The following is a 23,625-nucleotide window of genomic DNA, read 5'->3' on the forward strand; positions in this document are numbered from 1 at the left end:
AGGGCAGGTGATGTGTTAAACTGCAGGATGTGGAGATTCATGAACACCTGTGAGATCCAAGGTAAACATATCTGCAACTCGAAGAACTTCAGTTAATCAGCTGAAGTCTGAGCGTGACATATTGCAATGCATCAGTGTAGGCCAAAGTTGCCTCGATACTTTGTTTCAGAGACAGTCAGAGAGACAGCCTACAGCCTTTTAATTTGATCCAAGGTCAGGAACAGCAGGGAGGGTAGTGATCAGTTACTACAGGTGAGGCAGGTAAGGGGACACAAAAAAAATGCAGCAGCCTCAAGCCATTGCAATTGTCCAGCAGGTCCAATGTTCTTAATGTAGTTTGTCTGGCTGAAGGTGGGAACTGAAGAGTTAAACAAGCAAGTGATTATGGTACAAAAAAAACAGACACTGCTAGAGAAACTCAGCCCGACCTGGCAACATCTGTGGAGAGAAAGCAATGTCAACATTTTGAGCCTAATGACCCTTGTTCAGGATGGCTTCAGATTTCCAGTTCTTTATTTTATTAAAATGAACCAGGCACCCTGGTGACAAAGTTAGTACCCTTACATCTGCTAAGGAGATGCGGGAAAGCGCTTGACTATCGGGGCGGTATTTGTCCAGAAGAATTGGGGATATATGTTCTTAGTGCCAATGGATCTCTGTAAATAAGGTGACAACATTTGTTTACTTGTGGAACGTGTGGCAGAACGTCCTTCTCACGTCAGAGGCACGCATATTTCACAGTGGCTCGTTGGATAACTAAATTTCTGGATTATATCAAAGATTCTTAACAAAACTCATATGCAATAAGAAAAGAACTTGTAAGTTAATAAGCTAAGTGGAATATGCATATAATAGAACAATCCAGAAACACTTTCATGCATATCACACTGAGCAAATTTGAATTTATGAAGCTTAGCTCCCTCATTTTGACTGTTTTGGGTAATAAATGTCCCATTATCCTTACAGGCTAGGAAAACATGAAGGCAGAAAGTTAGAAGATGTTCATTTGTGAGTGAGAGAGAAAACATCCTTGTGTAAATTACATTCACTGACTGAAGGGTTCAGGAGACACAGAGAGAGTGAGATAGAGAGAGAGAGTGAGATAGAAAGAGAGAGAATATGAGACAGAGACAGAGAGACCATAAGAGCATAAGAAATAGGAGTGGAAGTAATACCATTCAGCCCATCGGGTCCACTCTGCTACTCAATCATGGCAGATGAGCATTTCAACTCCACTTACCCGCACTCTCCCCATAGTCCTTAATTCCTTGTGAGATAAAGAATTTATCAATCTCTGCCTTGAAGGTATTTAACATCCAGGCCTCCACTGTGCTCCGTGGCAATAAGTTCCACAGGTCCACCATTAGCTGGCTGAAAAAATGTCTCCTCTAATTCTAAGGCTATGCCCACGGGTCCTAATCTCCCCGCCTAATGGAAACAAATTCCCAGCATCCACCCTTTCTAAGCCATGCATTAACTTGTAAGTTTCTATTAGATCTCCCCTCAACTTTCTGAACTCTAATGAATACAATCCCACGATCCTCAGTGTCTATCATACGTTAGACCTACCATTCCATGGATTGTCCATGTGAATCTCCGCTGGATATGCTCCAGTGCCAGTATCTCCTTATTGAGGTGTGAGGCCCAAAACTGGACACAGTATTCTAAATGGGGCCTAACTAGAGCTTTATAACATCTCAAAAGCACATCATTGTTTTTATATTCCAACCCTCTTGAGATAAATGAGAACATTACATTTGCTTTCTTAACCACAGAGTCAACCAGCAAGTCAACCTTTAGAGAATCCTGGACTAGCACTCTCAGATCCCTTTGGCTTTATGAATTTTCTCACTGTTCAGAAAATAGTCCATGCCTGTATTCTTTTTTCCAAAGTGCAAGACCTCGCTTTTGCTCACGTTGAATTTCATCAGCCATTTCCTGGACCACTCTCCTAAACTAAATCTTTCTGCAGCCTACCCACCTCCTCAGTACTACCTGCCTGTCTGCCTAACTTCATATCATCGGCGAACTTCGCCAGAATGCTCCCAGTCTATTCATCCAGATCATAAATATCTAAGTGAACAGCTGCGGCCCCAACACAAAACCCTACAGGACACCACTTGTCACCAGCTGCAATTCTGAAAAAGAACCCTTCATCCCAACTCTCTGCATGACAGACAGCCAATCCTCAATCGATGCCAGGAGCTCACCTCGAACAACATGGGCCCTCACCTTACTCAGCAGCCTCCCGTGAGGCACCTTATTAAAGGCCTTTTGGAAGTCTAGATAGATAACATCCACTGGGTTTCCCTGGTCTAACCTACGTGTTACTGCCTCAAAGAATTCTAACAGATTTGTCAGGCACATCCTCCCCTTACTAAATCCATACTGACTTGCTCTAATCTGACCCTGCACTTCCAAAAATTTAGAAATTTCATCCTTAACAACGGATTCTCGAACTTTACCTACAACCGAGGTTGGGCTAATCGGCCTATAATTTTCCATCTATTGTCCTGATCCTTTCTTGAACAAAGGGGTTACAACAGCAATTTTCCAATCATCTGAGACTTTCCCTGTTTCCAGTGATTTTTGAAAGATCATAACCAAGGCCTCCACTATTTCCTCAGCCACCTCCCTCAGGACTCTATGATGTAATTCATTGGGGCCAAGAGATTTATCAAATTTTAGACCTTTTCTAGCACTTTCTCTTTTGTAATGGCTACCATGCTCAATTCTGCCCCTGACTCTCCTTAATTGTTGGGGTATTACTCATGTCTCCCACTGTGAAGACTGACACAAAGTACTTATTAAGTTGTTCAGCTATTTCCTTATCTCCCATCACTAGCCTTCCTACATCAATTTGGAGTGGCCCAATATCTACTTTCGCCTCTTGCTTGTTTCTTATATATTGAAAGAAACTTTTACTATCATTTCTAATACTAATGGCTCGTTTACCTTCATATTTGATCCTCTCCTTCCTTATTTCTCTCTCTTTGTTTTTTTTTAGATTACTTAGTGTGGAAACAGGCCCTTTGGCCCAACAAGTCCACACCGACCCGCCGAGGCACAACCTACCCATACCCCTACATTTACTCCTTCACCTAACACTACGGGCAATTTTAGCATGTCCAATTCACCTAACCTGCACATCTTTGGACTGTGGGAGGAAACCGGAGCAACGGGAGGAAACCCACGCAGACACGGGGAGAATGTGCAAACTCCACACAGTCAGTTACCTGAGGCGGGAATTGAACCCGGGTCTCTGGCACTGTGAGGCAACAGTGCTAACCACTGTGCCGTGCCGTCCATATCCTCTGTTTGTTTTTGTATACTTCCCAATCTTCTGTTTTGCCGACATTGAGAGGTTAGCATTGTCCAAAAGGGGGCATTCTGTGGGGTGCTCCAGTGTTGAGTGCTATCGTGAAGACGGTGCAGTTGTCTATCTTCACTGATTGAGGTCTGTGACTTCAGAAAGGAAGGAGGAGGACATGCCCCCACCTACATTAAGGCAGTGGAAGTTGAGAGCGTCAAGTTCCTAGGAGTGATAATAACTGACCTGTCCTGGACTTCCCACGTAGATGCAACCGTCAAGGTGGTACACCAACACCTCTTCTCCCGCAGGCTGCTCAGGAAATTTGGTATGGCTGTAAGGACCCTCACCAACTTTTACAGATGTATCATAGAAAGCATACTGTCCTGGTGTATAATGGCCTGATGTGGCAACTGCTTTACCCAGGAGCGTAAGAAACTACAGAAGGTTGTGTGCACATCCACACCATCACGGAAGCCAACCTCCCATCAATGGGCTCCATTTACATGTCTCATTGCCATGGAAAGGCTACCAGCATTATCAAAGATCCATCCCACCCTGGTTATGCTCTCAGACAACCTCTTCCGTCAGGCAGAAGATACAGAAGATTGAACACATGCACCAATAGATTCAAGAACAGCTTCTTCACTGCCATTATTAGACTGACGAATGCATTCTCTAACTTCAAATAATGCTGATCTTGTCTAGTGCACATCCTATGCGGTGTAACCTGTATGTCTAATTTGTTTTCACCCCATGATCTGTATCCTTGTGTACTATGATCTGCCTGTACTGCCTGCAAGCAAAACTCTTCACTGTAATTACGTACATGTGACAATAAATATAACAAATCATTCTTACACACTCGCTGGATCAAAATCCTGGAACTTCCCTTCCCAATGGCACAATAAGATACCTATTCACCAGAGACTGCAGCAGTTCAAGAATAGAGCTCACCACCACAATCTCAAGGATGATTAAGGATGGACAATAAATGCTGACTATGCAACAATGTCCATGTGCCATGAATAAATAAAGTGGTGAGGTGGTTCATCTTGGAACAAAGAATACAAAAAGGACAATATTACTTAAATGAAAAGAGATTACAGTATTCTATGGTCCCGGGGGATCTGGCTGTCCTGGTACATGAATTACACAACATCACAACATGTTGCAAGTGATTAGCAAGGCAGATGCAATGTCATTATTCATTTTAAATTGAATATATTGTAGAAGTAGGGAAGATTTGCCACTGTCGATTCTCCTGCTCCTTGGATGCTGCCTGACCTGCTGCGCTTTTCCAGCAACACATTTTTCAGCTCAGAATATTATGTGCAGGTTTGTTCTGCTCATTAAAGCCAGGACATATAAGGTCCATTTAATGATACCTGGAATGAATGGACTGTCATGTGTGGGTAGGTTAAGACCTAGGGGGCTGTACAGCATACTTCAAAATCTAATTCCTATGTCCTCATGACATGGGAAACCATAGTGATACCACAGTTGTTACAAAACATATCTGGAAGTTCAACTAATACTTATGTATACAAAGTAAAAACTACTTCCGCTGAAAAATTAAATCCGTTTTATCTAAAGAATATACCAGAACGTCCTGAGCATAGATACTATTGAAAAGCAAACATGCTTTCAAAGTACAAAGTAACTATTACTTTACAAATGATCACAATGACCCAATGTTTTTAGCTTTTCTAAAGTAACAACAATTTTAAAAAAAAATACAGATCACATGTTAAAACTTGATTTTAGAGTCAAGTGTGCTGGATAGGGGAATAGCAAATGTTGATTTAAAAAATCAGTAATTTTATTAAAAAATAAGTTCTAGTGAATCAGACTACACTAGAAGAAGAGAAACTACTTAAGATGTATAATGTACAGTAACTACTGCAGAAATCAAATGATTACAATGGAGTTCTCATAAAACGATTGCTATCTCTCAAATTCAAGTTAATCAGAAGTCCCATTTCCTAAACCATTAGGTTTTTCTAATATCATCAACAACACAGAATCACAGTTCACTTCCTCACAAAAAGTCTTTCAAACTAATTCCAATTAATTTTATGGGCAATCACCGATTCCGCTAACAAATTGTTTTATACAGGGCTTTTTTTCTATTCTTCATGTGATGCTGGAATCACGAGCTGACCATCAGTTATTGCCCATCCCTAGTTGCCCTTGAGGAGATGGTAGTGAGCTGCTTCTTGAACTACTGCAGTCCACCTTTATTTTTATGGAGATGTCACTAATGCCTTTCTGTTATTGTAACAATTCTGTGGGAGTCTTCCATTGTTTATACTACTAGCATGTTTGACAGTCCGTATGCCAATTGATTTGATTTTATTTGATTTTAAAACCATTTAGAATTCACACAAAGAATTTTATTTAACTGCAGAACATTTCCTATGTAATCACATTAACATTAAACATTGTAAGACAAAGATACAGCAATTGAATGCTATGTTATGGTGAAACTAACAAAAAAAATCTGTTTACAGCTGCCAAGAAAATAATTCCTAGGCTGTAATCAGAACTCTTAGGGTTCAGAAAATGGTTCTATCTCATGTACTTTGCACTCATATGTAATATTTCCTTAACATATTAGATGAGATGTCAGCAATGACATAATAACTGGAATGTTGGCAAAACTGTAGGTTCAAACCTCAGGTCAGAAATCTAAGCACAAAATCTACACTGGTACTTCAAAACAGTGGAGCACTTCCTCAACATTGTTGGGGATGCCATCTTTTCGAAGAGATGATAAACAGAGGCCATGTATACTCTCTAGGTATTTTGTTAAAATTCATTTGTGGAATGCGCGCATCACTAGTTGGCCAGTATTTATCATCCATCCCTTGAGAAGATGGTAATGATCTGCTTTCCTGAAGTGCTGCTCGGTGGACGTGAAAGATTCTTTGACATTATTTGACAATATTTATTCCTCCAACAACATCATTAGAACACATTATCTAATCACTGTCACACTGCATTGTTAGTGGAACTTCGCCATGTTTCTCTACATTTTAATAGTGACTACTCTTCAAAACTATTTGATTGGTTGATGACATCCTGAGATTAAGTTTTGTTTTTGTAATTCTTCCTATCTTTTTCACTTCTGATGAAACAGTAACTTTGTAATAATTCCCAGATACTCAGGATATCAATTTCCTGATACAATATACAATGCAACAGCAAGACAGATTATGAAAGGGATGATTCAGACTTGGAGATCCATATTTTCCTGTCTTTTAGAATCCTTTCCCACCACTATAACTTTGATAATTAAACCAAATTGTTACAGTTGTTCTCTGTAGTTACTTAAGTACAGTTTTGTAAGTTTACAAATAGTCATTTAGAGGTACAGAACTTGAATAATACTGAATTTTCTTTAAATGATGCTTCAGAAGTTTATGTACTTGTTTAGCACCTCAAAAGAAATAAAATGTGCTACACTCTCCCTAAAAGAAACGAGTCTGACCTTGTGATTCAAAAGAACCACAAATATGAAATTGCATATATTTCAAACCCGTGTTCAGATTCCCCATGCACATTGCACAATATTGCTCAAAATGCTTCCAGCTGAGTCCCCAGGATAAGACTTCAAGCTGATCCACTGTTCAAAATCTGTTTGTATAACTGCTGAATGTTCTGCCATCACTATTGGAAAATAATTAAACAAGAAGCAACTTTGTTATTGCAATACACTTAAAATTGGTGGCTTTGAGACTTGCATGAGTAGTACTCCCTTCAAACAACGACACACTTTCATGGGTTTCCCTGTCCCAAAATCAAGAGACACCATGAACTTTCATAGGCAAATACTACAGAATTTCTCTTTTGGAATTAATTTAAAGCAGCAAAAATAACATGCTTTCATGTTTAAAACACACTTCTAAAGAAGTCCCCAAAATACATTCACATACTTATAGTACATTGTAGACATAATTCCATAACGCATTTCTAAAACCAAAGACAAAAAGGAAACATGCCTCTCTTTAAATGCAAAGAAACTCAAACCTGAGATGAACTAAAGTGCCTGATAATTTGGGAATTTGGAGACAGTCTACAACCTTGGTTTTTGTTATATTTAAATGAAGAACATTTATTAGCTAGTGAAATCAAAATAGCGAAATCCTTTAACTTTGAATGCACTGCAATGTCTCTAACAGATATTCCATCAGTCATCAAAATCACCTTTTCCCTCAATAATCTTTGTTCTGAATTTAATTTTATCTAGCAGGAAGAAACAGAATTACTCCATAGAACATGACATTGGGTTTCCCACAATCAGGCAGCAAGTCTTACTTCTATTAAGTAACAACCGTATTGAAATAAGGGACATACTTAGAGTCGGTAAATAATTCAAAAACTCCAACTCTGTCAAGAAAAAGATGATTTCACCTTTAACATATGTCTGCAACCATACTAACCCTCGCAATGAATTTTAATGTTTCCTTACCTGACATGGTTGTCGCAGAATTTAGTTATCTGAGGCAGATTGATATTGATAACTCGGCCTGCTTGATCCAACTCTGCGGATGTCGTTCCAGACATCTCATCATCAGCCTTCTCGTAGCCCGAAGATGAACAACCAGTTCCTAATGTTCAGACCAGAGAGAAACCACTCAGTAATTTGAAGTAAACAGAATTTATGCTTACCAATGGCAGATGTTAGAAGTTTGATAAAACAGCAGGGCCACACTCTCAGTAAATTAAGCTGCTGAAAGCAGCACAATGCTCTCTGAACAATGAGTGACAGACACGCTTTTGTTTGATGCATGTGAAGCACACATACATAGTTATCAGCAGGCTTTCAGGTTTACAAAATAAATAACCTTCAGAGCAACAAAAGGGCCATTATTGTAAAAGAGATAATTTTCCAGACCAATGGGAAGTCAAGCAATGATACAAGTGCAAGCTGCAAGTGCCACTGCCAGATAAATGGATGCTTTACAACAGAGTATGTCTGACCAAGTAGTATATCACTTGGAGAGTAATAAATTATGCAGACTGATTAGGAATACTTAAATAGACAACTAATGTAATATTAAGGATTTCCCCTCCCAGCAACCTGGGATCCACAGGCAGTTTGTCGCAGCATACACCAATCAGCCCATCTGTCAGTGTTACACTGAGCTGTGGGGCTGATTCAATAATCACTTCTATTATGTCTAACAACATAATGGATCAGCAGCTACTGCAGTAAACACATCTAAAACTCATAGCCGTCAAGAGTTTTATCATTGCATCATAAATATTTGTTCAAAATATAGCCAAAGTAATGCTTCAGGCATAGCTAGTTTAAGAAGAGGAATTGATAAAATGTTAAAAACAGCTCAGCTATGGTTCAACTCACTGCTCCATAACTAAGATTATTCACTCTTCACATCATAACTTCTCAATTTCAGTTGAGCACAGAGAGCTGAGGAGCAGTAGACAGTGGAGGAAGAGTCAGTCTGGGCGACTGTTAGTCACTTTCCATTGATTAACATTAGCTCAGGCTGACAATCTATTTATCCATCGCCTTGACATGCGAGGGTTAGTGAACGGCATTATTGGAGACAGAATCAAATTCTCTGTTCTATAACAGTGATGAATTAAGAATTAATTGGAAGGTCAAAAACACAGTAGGGCTATTGGCTATATGTACCAATTCACTAGATGTAACTAACTGCATGTCCCAGACATCAGCACTGGGGGGGCGTCAAACTTATCACTGCATTTATCAATGACATACAGAAAAGAAGCTTGTCTAATCCCAGTTGATAGTAATACTGAACAAGCCAGATCCCAGAGCATGATAGACCACAAGATTTATTTTTTTACTATTTGTCAGTCAAGTACTGAACATACTTACAAGAGGCTATCAAAATATCCTTAACAAAATAACAACATTTATTGCACACAAAAACACTATTACACTTCAAAATAATTCACTGAAATTGTCTTATTACACGTATCAAAAAAGACTTAATCCTCAATGACAATGTTACAAATGCTCAAACCTCAGTGAAAGGTCAGCCTGTTTCGACTTTAAACTTCCTTGTTCAGTTGGCACAGATGTACTTGGTTTCTTTCCAGCTAACTTCTCCATTCACAGAATGCGAACTTCTCTAGTCTACGTCTTTTCATAAGACCCTTAAACAAACTGCTAACATCGCTCACTTCTTTCTTAACATGGACTCCTTGTACTCCTATTCCACAGTTGTATGTTTCTGGAGCTTTCTGTCATTGTCATTAAACCACCTATGATTTGTTTTCAGCTACCATAACTGTTCAGACTGCTAAACTGCACTGCCCCTCTGGCAGGTTTTTCATGCATTCATTGACATGCTTCTAGAGAAAAGAAACCTGTATTCTCCCTGCCCATCTGGAAAGTCTGTTTTCTAAAGAGAAATATTTCTGTTTCCTAGGACACCTTATTGCTAGACAGCAACCCAACTTTATTGTCTCTTCTACCATTTTCTAAAGCACTGAACTACTCAACTCAAAGGATTTAAAAATCTCATTTAAATACATGTAAACACATTTCCAGGTATCTCTGTGCCACTCAACAGACCTCAAAAATGAAACAAAGTTCTTCTTTCTTGATGCACACATTACAGAAATACAAATCCATGCTTAAAGATATACCCAAGAACTCAAGTTTCCAAATAATATATTTTGAAACTTCATCACAGAATAGGGAGACATATATTCAAATTTCCTGACAATGCTAAGTTGCGCGTTAAAGTAAGTAGCCCAAATGGGAGGAAGCAAGTTGCCAAGTAACTTTGACAGCTTAGGAGAGTGGACAAAACGAAGTTCAATTTTAGGAAGTATAACTAAGATAGATATAATCTAGAAAGCATTCTGATCTAAGAAACTAGGAGCTGTGGAAGAAAAGGAATTTTATAAATTCCTACTTTGGAGATTTAGACTACCAGGTACAGAAATCATTTAAAGCTAGTGAACTAGAGCAAAATGTGTTGGCCTTCATCTCAAAGGAGCTGGAAGACAGAAGGCTGGAGATTACTCAAGAGAGTGTTTTAAAGCTTTGATTAGACCATATCTGTTGAGGCTAGGCAATTCCACTTCAGTCCACCTATCACTCTTTCATTGTTTGAGTTGAAGTTCTGGAACTCCCTTCCAAATATCACTGTGGACGTCCCTACACCCCAAGGACTATAGTAGTTCAAGAAGCCATAATGTGACACTAGACAATGGATGAATGGACAATTGCCAGAGATTTCCTTCCCAGTTGGGAACACTTCAACCGTCAGGGACATTCAGCCTCTGATCCTCGGGTGACCATCCTCCAAGACAGACTTTGAAATATGCAGAATGGCTGAGCAGAGGCTGATAGCCAAGTTCAGTACCCATGGGGATGGCCTCAACCGGGACCTTGGGTTCATGTCACACTACTGTTGACCCCATTACACTATACATTTATTTTTTCTCACACACACACACACACACACACACACACACACACACACACACACACACACACACACACACACACACACACACACACACACACACACACACACACACACACACCTTCTCACAGGCTTATACTCCGTCACACTCATCACAAACTCTACCAAGCACACACACACGCAAACACACACTCTCTCATGCGCACTCTCACTCTCCCTCACATACACACACAAACAAACATATACATCTATGAGGTGAATTTGTATTTGCAGATACATTCTATTTTTGCTCAAAAAGCACACAACCTGCAGGCAGTCAATCCACGTAACATTTTATAAATTCCTACTTTGGAAATCGAGCCAGTCTGACTCAAGATTGGGATACAGACAGACTCTAACCTCACACCTTTAAGATATTGTCTGAGCTGAGATGTCACTTTTTTTTATAAAACTTAAGTTATCTCGAGAATGTGACTTCAAAGTAGTTCTGGCATTTACACATTAATGAACCAAAACCTGCAACCCATCCTAAAAGAATGAAAGACTTAACAGCAAGATAGGTTTGTTCAATATAGGAGGAGAAAGTGAGGTCTGCAGATGCTGGAGATCAAAGTTGAAACTTTATTGCTGGAACAGCACAGCAGGTCAGGCAGCATCCAGGGAACAGGAGATTCGACGTTTCGGGCACAGGCCCTTCTTCAGGAATCTGAATATATCAAATGTTCAATATATCATTTTAACTGCATGACATTGTGTTCTTTTGCTATAGACGTTTTGTTTTATGATCCTGCCCCACTAGTTACCTCATGAAGGAGCAGCGCTCTGAAAGCTAGTATTTCCAAATAAACCTTTTGGATGATAACCTGGTGTTGTGTGATTTTTAACGCAGTTCAACAAACAGTGAATCGCCGGCTTCTCCAGGGCAGTTAGGGACAGCAAATGCTGACTAAGCCTCGACTGCCTGTATTCTATGAACAATTTTTTAAAAATATAAAACTTCAAAACTGAGTTAGATGTTTGTTTCATGAAGGTATTAAGCAATGGGTAAGATATGGTCTAATCAAAGCTGAGGTACAGATCCATCATAATCCAATTTTATGATGGGACATCCAAGAGGGTAGGATTGCTCTACCATTGTTTCAATGTTGATTTAGTCTTAGTTCCTGGAGAACCTACACCACCTTGGGATGTTTCCTCAGTATTGCTCAAACAGTATTTCAATTTCTGCCAAAGAATTAATAGCTAAGGCTGAACCTGAGACCTTCTGTGCATTTTATGAATACTTGTTGAGCAAATGCATTCGTTTCTGAGCACCAGGTATATTTATTTTCCTTAAACATCAAATATGTTATCAATGCAGTTTTTTGAGCAGGTGAATGAAGAGAGTTTGATGCTATTATTTGTCTATCAGTCTTTTTCTATTTAGCGCAGATCCAACAGGTTCAGATTAAAGACTAACTAAGCATGCTGGGCTTCCAAGATAGACCCATAAGAACAGAAATAGAAGTAGAAATTAATCATGCATTAGATATGTTGCTTAGATAAATAACACCCAGGCAAGAGTACAAAAATTACAGTTGCCTCTTTAAAGTACACTGGAGATAACCTTAAAGAGTTTAGAATCATCACTGAGGAAGGAAATGGCAATGGATGCTCAGATCAATGTTGGATTTCAAGAGCATTTAACAGTGGCAACATCTGGGTTGTTCAGCCAAAAGTGGTTGTGTCGTGCATAGCACAGGGCAGAAAATCATGCAAGATAGAATGCAAAGGAGTCCATTCCATCCAGTGTATGTAACTCTTTGACAGAGCTATCCGATCAATCCAATGGCCTTGAAAATCTCTTCTCCAATTTCTCCACTGAAAGTGTTTCCACTGTCACTGCAGGCATTTCTGATCACAGCATGTAAACTGACCAAATTCTGAGTAAAAAAAAACTTATTCTTTCTTCATTTACAAACAGCTAGTAAAGGGACCTTAAAGCCAACAATCCAAATGTTATCTAGACATGATTCATGAAACATGAACCAATGTAAGAATTACAAAAAAAAATTACACTAGGCCAATCATACATCCACTACTGCATAACAACAAAAGATACTGGATATTTGAAATCATACTATTGCATATAATTTGCTAAGATTTAATACCCTTCATCAAATATCTTCCCATATAACATAATACCATAGCACCATGTTACTTCAGGCATTTGGTACTCTGGATAGAATAACAGGCTCAGACTACAACACTACTTCAGGTGTTTACCATGTTAAATAACATAATCAGAACAGAGAAGTTATAATCCTTAGAGGTTACATATTTTGTTATAAGTTAGCAAAAAGAACATGATGTTGACTGTTAGAGTCATAGAGTCATGCAGCCACACAGCATGGAAATAGACCCTTCGGTCCAACTAGTTCACATCGACCATGTTCCCAAACTAAATTAGCCCCACCTGCCTGTGTTTGGCCCATATCCTTCCAAATCTTTCCTAGTCATGTGCTTATCCAAATGTCTTCTAAATGTTGCAACTGTACCTACAACCACTGCTTCCTCTGGAAGTGCATTCCACACAGTAACTACCTCTGTGTAAAAAAAGTTGCCCCTCAAGTCCTTTTTAAATCTCTCTCCTCTCACCTTAAAATTTATATGTCCCCTAGTTTTGAACTCCCCACCTTAGGGAAAAGGCCTTTGCTACTCACCTCATGCCCCTCATGATTTTATAGACTTTGACCTCAATCGCCGATGCTCCCGTGAACAAAAGTCCCAGCCTACTTTTAAAACACCAACCCTCATTTCTGGCAACATGCTGGTAAACCTTTTTTTAAAATCCTCTCCAGTTTAATAATATCCTTCCTATTACAGGGCAAACAGACCTGCACAGAATACTCCAGGATAGGCCTCACCAATGTCCTGTATGATCTCAACAGGACGTCCAATTCCTATACTCAAAAGATCTGAGCAACAAAGGCAAGCATGCTAAACACCTTCTTAGCCAACCTGTCTACCTATGACATAAATTTCAAAGACTTAAGAACCTTAATCCCTAGGTCTCTTAGTTCTACAACACTATCCAGGGCTATAGCATTAATTGTATCAGTTGTTTCCAGACAATGTGCAACATGACTGACAGCTAAAAGATATAACTGACAAAGATTCACACCAGTCATCCTGCTTGATGTAATGCACGCGTATTGACTGTTAATGGTTCATTCAGGATATATTTTTCCAACAGAAAGCAAACAACAGAATTTTCCCAATGGTTCCGCTATTGACACATTCTCCAGTGTGCCTGGTTGGAAAAATATTCAGGAATGTAATCAAGTACAGTATAACACTTCAGGAAACAAGAGCTGCATTTCCACAACAATTCAATCCTGACCACAATGACACAAAATTTACTTAAAAGGCAATGTCTGTTTGTTTTTAAAAGAGTGAAGAGGAAGAAATGTGTTAAATCCAGAAAGAAATGTGGGAGAGAGAAAGAGCTGGTAGATAAACAAGCGAATACTTACTCCTTCATTATGTTGACCTATCAGATAGTATTCACACACCTTTCCCGAACCCCAAAATCCACACATCCCTCTCTTTGGGGAATACCTATGTGAAGTATTCATTAAGGAAACCATCCATTCCCTCTGGCTCCACACATAACTTCCCTCCAGTATCCTTGAGAGGATCTACTCTTTCCCTAGTTACCCTCTTGCTCCTAATATATAGAGTGATAGAGTCATATAAAATGCCTTGAGATTCTCCTTAACCCTGCTGACTAAGGGCATTTTCGCCTTTATAACTCCCTGTTTGAGCTCCTTGCTACTTTCTCTACATTCATCAAGGATTTCAGCTGTTTTTAAAATTGCCTAGTCATTACGTATGCTTTCTTTTTGTTGATTGTCGATTATTTCCCCTGTCATCTAAGATTCCTGAATCCTGCTATTCCTATCCTTGATTTTCACAAAAATCCTCCACTCTAATCAACTGGTCTCTAAAAGAGTTGCACGTCAGACATGGATTTATCCTGAAACAGCCGCTCCCAAACCACATTCTCCAATCCTTGTCTAATTCGGTTAAAGTTGGCCTTCCCCAATTTAACATCTTCACCCAATGTCTACTCTTGTCCTAACCTGTAAGTATCACAGAATTACGGTCTCTATTCCCAAAACACTCCCCTGCTGAAACTTTGATCACCTGGCTAAGCTCATTTCCTAACACCAGGTCCAGTATGGCCCCTCCCTCAATGGACTATCCACATACTATCTTCCTGGACAACCTAAAACATTTAAATCCAGGAATCCATAATCCTGGCACTAAGGCAGTCCCAGTCAATATGGTGGGGGTGGGGGGAATTAAAATCATCCACCACATCAACCCTGTTATTTTCACATCTTTCCAGAATTACACTACATATCTCTCCTTCTACCTCCTGCTGACAGCTAGGAAGTCAGTAGTACAATCCTAGAATTGTGACTGCACCCTTCCTATTCCTGAGCTATACCCATAATATCTCACTGCGGGACCCCTCCACAGTGTTCTCCCTCAACACAGCTGTGATATGCTCCCTAACCAGTAATGCACGTACCAACCTCTTTACATCGATATCCCGGAACATTTGACAGCCGTCCCTCTTTCAACCACGTCTCTGTGATAGTAACAACATCATAACTGCATGTATTAATCTAGGCTCTAAGTCCATCCATCTTACCTGTTATACTTCTTACATTGAAGGAAATATAGTTCTGCTGAGCTCAGCAACTTCTCCTTGGCTGCTCTTCCTCTCTTCCCCAGTCTCTATACGTACTGACCCGCTGCTCCAGTTTTCATCCACATGCCACACTAGTTTAAACCCTTCCTTGTGACAATATCAAACCTCCCTGCCAGCATATTGGTGCCCCTCCAGTATAGGTCCTTCCTTGGAAGGCATCCTAATGATTGATATATCTGAAGCCCTGCCAACTACACCAGCTCTTTAACAACTTGTACAATTGTACTCTGTCTCTATTCCTAGCCTCAGTAGTATGTGGCACAGGGAGTAATCCTGACATTACTACCGTGGAAATCCTGCTTTTTAGTTTACTATCTAACTCCCTGAATTGTTGTTGCAGGACCTTGTTACTCTTTCTACTTATGCTATTTGTGCCAATATGGACAATGACCTTTGTCTGTTTACCCTCCCATTTCAGAATGCCCTAAACCCACTCAGAGACACCCATGATCCTGGCACCAGGGAGGCCACATACCATCCTGGAGTCTCTCCTGTAGCTACACTTTGTCCCCCCACTCTGTGTAACAGGGCCAGTCATGGTGCCACTGCTGGGGCTGCTGCTGCTGTCACCTAATGGGCCAACCTCTCATCAGTATCCCAAACAGAACACCTGTTTGAGAGGAGAACAACTACAGGGGATTCCCTTGTATCACACTAAAATTGTACTGAGGTGTCAGCCAACTCAAGTTCAATATTGGACTTGAGCTCAAGCTGGCTGACATGGAGATAGAAGCACTACAAGTCAGGCAAACTGTCAAAAACACACACAATTGTCTACACATTGTTATACTTACAGTAAAAGAACATGTAGTGGAATTATTTATTGGTTTCAATTCCGGAAAACGTTTCCTTATTCTGGTTGAATACTAGCTCAGTTGAATTTTTTCTGGCAAACTTATGTTGTACACCCAGCTGCAGTCGCAGTATTACCAAGATTGATCCTGAAAGAGGAAATGAACCATATCGGACTCAGCATATGTCGCAAGAGCCACCCATTTGCAAATAGCAGGGGATACCATATGGAAACAAAATAATACAATTCCTGCACAGATGACAGCAGGACACTCATTATTTTGCTCAGAGAAAGTGGACTATGGAATAAGAGAAGTGGATCTCGAAGAACACTTAAAACAGCTATGTTAAGTCTCCATGTCGTATTGCCTTCTGGTCATATAATCACAGGAAAGAAATCAGACACCAAGTCGCTTAATTTACCTGCAACTTGACATACGTCAGAAAATAGATAGTCACTTTTGTATACATCTGACTTCAAGGAGATACTTATTGGTTTACTGATCCAATTATCATCACTGGTCACACATTGCAGTGACACCAGTTTTCAGTGAGAACTGTACAGTTATTAAAATGTACTCAATATTAAGTGATATTCAGTTACACACACGAGATTTTTTTAAATTTTAAATTTTTTCAGGAAAGACAAAGGCTTAGTGGTATTAGTCACTGGACTGTTAATTCAGAGACCCAGATGGTGCTCTGGGGGCCCAGATTTGAATGGTGGAATTCCAATTCAATTTTTAAAATCTGGGATTAAGAATCTAGTGATGACCATGAATCCACTGTTCACTGTTGAAAAACCCATCTGGTTCAGTAATGTCCTTTGGGAAGGAAACAGCCATCCTTACCTGGTCTGGTCTACATGTGACTCCAGACCAACAGCAATGTGTTTGACTCTTAACTAGCCTCTGGGTAATTAGGGATGGGTAATAAACACTGCCTACCCAGCCCTCGTCCCATGAATGAATAAAGAAAAAAAAGTTAAAGTTAATTGGGGGTTCTTATTTCTAATTCTCACACCTCACCATTCTCTATCACCTTCTTTGCCATGACCATTCTATCTTCTGCTTCTGCTTTCTCATACTGTGTCTTCAAAATCCTCAAACTCAATCTCAAAATTTTATTCCAATAATTTATTTACAAGTCATTTTTGGGTGTTATAATAATATCATCTTAAAGCTAAGTATAATTTTACAGCTTACTGGTTTCATTATTCTCTATTTTTACATTTAAATTATTATGCAAGAGAAAATATGTTTCCAATTCCTAAGTAAAGAATGATTGCTTCCACGATTAATATACAATTGGGAATGTTACACTTTAACTCAGTTCCATGACATAACAATATCAAAGTACATTGAACACGATAATATAACCTTGATTTAAAGGTTAACTTTAATTGAGAATTACATTTTACAATAATTAAGCATGCACAGGTAAATTGTTGTACTTCTAGTTATGATTCATAAATAATTTTTCTAACAAATATTAGCCAATTAAAAGGAAAAACGAGGGTCGACTGGTTAACTAATTTTAATTGAAGGATTCCAGGTCATCAAGTCATCCAGAAATGACATGCAATCCAAGCATATTGGGATAATAATCACATTTAATCACAATTCTGAGGATGATTAAACAACTGTCTTCCATCAAGTAGCAGCACCAATGCTATACATTCAATGTCTGTATTCCACCAACTGTAATTAGTACTAATGAAGCCATAATTAACACAGACATTCTGACTTACTAATATTCTATTCATTTACACAGTCAATGCACACTCGTGTAAATGCCAGATTGAGTAAACATTGTTGAAGTCTGAAGAACATGTTTGAGTGCTGAAGGTGGTGACTTTACAGATAGTCAATACACTGATCATTCTAGAGATTCTGGAATGATTCCCACAGACTGGAAGCTCACAAATGTCACTCCACTATTCAAGAAGGAACTGAAAGGGAAAATAGGAAACTACAACCTTTTGAGTAGAATGAGGCCAAGGTATCGAAACACACAGAAGGAATTAGCGTAACTGTCACCATTACCGTGATATTAGTCATAAATTGAAAAGAATATCATTAACAGTACTTAATACTAGAATCGATCATAAAAGATGTTATTAAATTGCCACTTGCATAATAATGATTAATAGGCATAGACAATATGGATCTGTGAATAGGAAATCAGGCTCGATGAAGCAATTGCAGTTTTTTTTGAGGACTGTCACTAACAAAGTTGATAAAAGGGAATCCACAGACATAATATATATGGATTTTCAAAAGGCCTCTGATAAAGGTCCCCACAGGAGATTGGTGAGCAAAACTAAAACACATGGGATAGGGGGTAATGTACTGTCATGGATTAAGGATTTGCCAAAAGGCAGAAAACATGAGAATGAATAAACAGGTCATTTGCACTTTGGAAGGCTATAACTAGAGGGCTACTGTAGGGATCAGTACTTGGGCAGCTGTTCACAATACAGTATATATCAATGTTTTGAAGTAGGGAGCAAATGTAACATATCCAAATTTGCAGGTAATACACGCTAAGTGGAAATGTGTGTTGTGAGGAAGATGTAAAATGGTCTCACGAGGAATTAAACAGGCTTAGGTGATTGAGTAAGAACATGGCAGATGGAATAGAAAGAGTTGAAATGTGAAGTCATAAACTTTGGTAAGAAGGTGTACAGACTTTTTCTTAAATAGAAAGAGGTGGAGATGTGCAAGGGACCTAGGTGCCCTTATCAGTAAGTCACTGCACATGCGGGTGCAGCAAGCAATTAGACGCTAATGGAGTGTTAGTCTTTATTCCAAGTTGTGCAGATGTAGTGAAGTCTTGCTTCAGTTGTAGAACAGTTTAGTTAGACTGAACTTGCAGTACAATGTGCTATTTTGATTTCCTTACAAAAGGATATCATTGCCATAAAGGGAGTGCAATGAAGGTTCACCAGACTTATTACTGGGATGGAAGGACTGTCCTACAAAGAGCAAATTGTGCCTGTTTTCTCTAGAGTTTTCAAGAATGAGACCTGATCTCGTTAAAACCTACAAAATACTTACGAAGGATAGACAGGGTTATTGCAGGCAAAATGCTTCTCTTGAATGAGGAGTCTAGAAGCAGAGATATAATTTTATAAAAGAGGGGTATACCTTTAGGACTGAGAAGAGGAGAAATGTTTTTATGTAGAGAGTTCTGAACTTTCGGAATTATCTATTGCAAAAAGCAGTGGAAGCTCCGCCTTTGAGCCTGTTTAAGTCACAATTGATAGTTTTCTGATTACCAATCATATAAAAGATTATGGGGATAATATGACATTAAAGGCACTGAAATATTCAATGAGTAAAAATCATATTGTTATGACATGGAGGTCAAACACACATTTAATTAAACCAAACATCCAGAAAAGCTTGTCTCAACTCGCAATCTATTAAAATATCAGTGACGGAGAACTCCTAAATTCCACGATTTAAAGAAAACTAACAATTTATTTTCTTAACTCTACTAGTGAAGGCTAATCAACAACTATTCACAAATCCAAGCCTCCCTTTTCTTAACTACTTAATATCTGACCCCTACTCTATAAAAAACAATGCTGTTCCAACAACATACTTATTAAACAATACATTCACTTATTCTCAAGACCACGCAGTCTGTCTTCATTGCTATCTTGAAATTCTGGCTGGTGATCCCCCAGGGTGGTTGTCTTTTTTTTACCATGAGTAGGTTTTACATAAAAAGATACCTTTGAAAGATTGTGCTTCCTAATTTCTTTGACAGCAAGATGTCAGATGGGCAGTTAGCTCTCTGGCTCAACACCCTTTGCTCGGAAGTTGCTCTCTGACCAATTTTCAAAATGCCCGCGTGTTTTATACCCTCCATGACACATTAAACTGGTATAATTTGATTAATTTCCAGGTGTCAAAACAATAAATTCAAATTCAATTGGGTTTTAATATCCTGGATATAATTTAAACTGATTGGTTAAATTCAAATTGTCGTCAAAACAGCAACCAAAACTCAGGTATCCATGTAACAACCATTTGCTATATGTATCTATTTTGGAACAACTCATCTCTCAGCCCTTCTATTCGGACAGCTGAGCCTGCACTTTAATTTTACTTCAAAGTTCAAAAAACAGTTTATATTTTAAAGTGAATATACATGTTTTTGACTTTGTAACAATATTAAATGGCAGAGCATGCTCGATAAGTTGAATGGCCTACTCTTGATCCCATGTTCCTCTGAACATACCACTACATCCAGTTATGCTTTCATGTTTTACAAGATCAAAATTTTGTTAACTATTTTCTATTCCTGGGCTTTGTGCTATCATTTTTAGTTTTAATTCATAATCTGGTTGTAAAGCTTTTTCTTTAAAATAAATATGAACACCTGCTTAAGTGATTTGAACAATGTGAATGAAAGTGATATGACTATATACCACCAATTTTGACAAAATATTAAAATAAAGCTAGAAAATAGTTAACAAGTGCACAAACTTTTAGAAGGAAAGAATTAAAAACGTTTACATCTGTTACTGATGGGGTGAAGGCATTTGTCACCCCGAAAACACTCTCAGTACTGTGCAAAACGCACTTTCACTGTACCTCTGCCAGTACTGCCTATGACATCATTTCATCCTTTTCGTTCACATTCATTGCACATATCCCGGCATCAGGACATTACATAAATTGAACATGTGCAATGGTGTCCACATATGCCCAATAAATGTGGGGGGGGGGAGTTGTGGTCAGGGTACACAGTGAGCAGATGATTGAAATAAACTGCAGAATAAACTGCAAAATACTCTCATCACCATGAAAGGGTATTAGTCCAGTCCAATTGAAAACTGTAGGCCTTATAGCCAGATAAAAAAGTGACTAATGCGGGAGAAATGATGAGCACTGAGAAACTCTTATACAACTTGGTTAAATTATGTATTATACAAAACTTGAAGGTGCATTGGAATCTCAGAAAATAGGTCAGAAATAATCAAAAACAGAAATTGCTGGAAAAATATAAGCAAGCAGAGTTAATGTTTTGGGTCTCTAGACCCTTCTTCAGAACAGATTATAGCTCAGAAAAGGTTTTTATATATGCTAAAGGGGAGAAAGAAGGAGTAAACAATAGGTGGTGATGGACCCCAGAGAGACAGAAGGACATTTGGACAGACAAAGATAAAGATCAGCCTGGGAGAATGAATACAAATAAACCATTGTCAACTACTAATGATTCCCATTAGCAGCTATTGATTCTCCTAGACTGACCTTTATCTACTCCTTTGTCTGCTTCTCTCTCTCTCTCTCTCTCTGGACTAAGTGTGACCATCTCATTGTCTCCAGGAGGACAAAGTCCCACTTTCGTACTGAGTATGCTCTCCATCATGTTGCGTGGCACAAACACCTTGCTAAATGGGACAGACTTCAAACAACAGATCTAGCAACAAAAGATTAGGCATCCATGAGACGCCTTGAGCAGAATCATATTCCAAAACAGGGCCAGCATTTCCCCTATTCAAAGCAGGGGATCAACCTGATTCAACAGATAATGCAGGAGGACTTGCCAGGAGGAGCACCAGGCATACTTAAAAATGAGCTGTCAACCTGGTTAGTGTATGAAACAGCAAAATCAGCAAGTAATAGAAGCAATCCCACAACCAATGGTTTAGATCTGCACTCTGTAGTCCTGCCACATCTAGTCATAAATGGTAGTGGGCAATTAAACAACCCACTGCAGGAAGAGGCTCCACAAATGTCCTCATTCTCAAAGATACGAGCCTAGTACACTAGTGCAAAGGATAAGGTTTGCATCAAGCTTCAGCCAGAAGTGCCAAGTGGATGATCAATCTCAGCCTCCTCCAGAGGTCCCCAGCATCAGCTCTTTAGTGGTACTGTAGGCCTAACTACACCATATGGACTGCAGCACTTCAAGAACTCAGCTCAACACCTCCTTCTCAAAGGCAACTATGGACAGGCAATAAATGCTGGCCTGCCAGTGATGCCCATCACAAGTGATTTTTTTAAAATCAATGATGGTAATATCAGGAAGAGATGGTTAGATTTGCTCCTGTTGAACTGCCTGGCATGAATGCGGTGTATATATTAAAAATGTAGCCACTTATCAGCCCAAACCTGAATAGTGTTCTAGCCCTTGCTGCATATGACCACGGAATGCTTCCATATCTAAGAAGTCACAAAATACAGAAAAATTCAAAGAGCTACATGTAGAAAGGCAAACTAAGGAAACACCTGTCTCGAAATAGCATTAAAATAGCTGAAGATGGATTAAAAGATACTTGAGATTATTACACCATTCTAAATCTGTCCAATCAAACAGGATAACCAGAAACAAAGCCAGTACAATATTGAAATACTTGGTGAAAGCATCCCTAGGTGGTCACAGTTGGACTGCAGTGCTCTGACTAGATCACATCATGAGCTGAAGTGTTGCAGGAACAGCACACATCATTGCATTTGAATAGATAAATGCAGAACATTACTTTCAAGTAAACTGCACATTAAATACAATTTTCAATTTAGCCATCCAATTTTGCTTCAATCATAGGGTCCCAAATATTTTAAAATGGCCCACATTTTTCAGCATCACACCACTGATCTTCATTGAAAGAGGGAGGAGTTTTGCTGCGGGACCTGATTAGCTTTCGCCCCCCACCTACTCCATGCTGAGAGGCTTGCTGTGATCCTCATTAATGGGACCACCACAAACCCTACCTCAGTGGAAAACAGTGTCAAACAAGACAGTGTAATTGCACTAATGCTCTTCTCCATTTTCCCTTATCGCCAAATAATCATTCACAGGATTGGAAATAATTTACAAAACAGATGGAAAACAATTTGACCTATACCACCTTCAAACCAAAACCATTTCAATTTCAGTCACAGATTTTCAGCATGCATTTGACACTTGTGTGTGTGGACTCATACAGAAGTTGTGCTTCAGATCATTGACAACGCGTTCTCCAAAACACGTGTGAAATGGAGCCGATCACTTAACAATTGGGAAGGAGAACTTAAATGCTAGCTTTCCTGTAAGAGAAATGGTGATGAATCAAGGCATATGAACAAAAAAATGCAAATACTGAATTTTCAAAATAAAAACTGAAAACATTAAAAATACACACAGCAAGTCACTTATCCTCTCAAACAGAAAAGACGTCTTAAAATCACAATACAAATACATGTTTCATTTTATAATAACAGAATTCAATATACCAATTACATTGACCAAAGGAAGATTGGATTTTCTTTTTTTTGGCTAAGTACACGGAAATTATAAATCACTAATCCATTTTCTTAGATCATTCT

General features: G+C 39.0%; 1 protein-coding gene across 4 annotated transcripts in view; it reads right to left on the reverse strand.

Moving 5' to 3' along the window:
* atp8a2 (ATPase phospholipid transporting 8A2) overlaps positions 1 to 23,625 on the reverse strand; it is a 573,039-nt gene that overhangs the window by 454,487 nt on the left and 94,927 nt on the right. For all 4 annotated transcript variants that reach the window (XM_087988186.1, XM_043691978.2, XM_043691979.2 and 1 more), the window contains one exon: positions 7,785 to 7,923. In XM_087988186.1, coding sequence (XP_087844312.1) covers positions 7,785 to 7,923 — 139 coding nt within the window. The remainder of the gene's footprint in view (positions 1 to 7,784; positions 7,924 to 23,625) is intronic.

This window comes from Chiloscyllium plagiosum, unplaced genomic scaffold (assembly GCF_037043375.1).
Source record: "Chiloscyllium plagiosum isolate Xiang-an unplaced genomic scaffold, Cpla_swu_hap1 HiC_scaffold_6, whole genome shotgun sequence".
NCBI lineage: Eukaryota > Metazoa > Chordata > Chondrichthyes > Orectolobiformes > Hemiscylliidae > Chiloscyllium > Chiloscyllium plagiosum.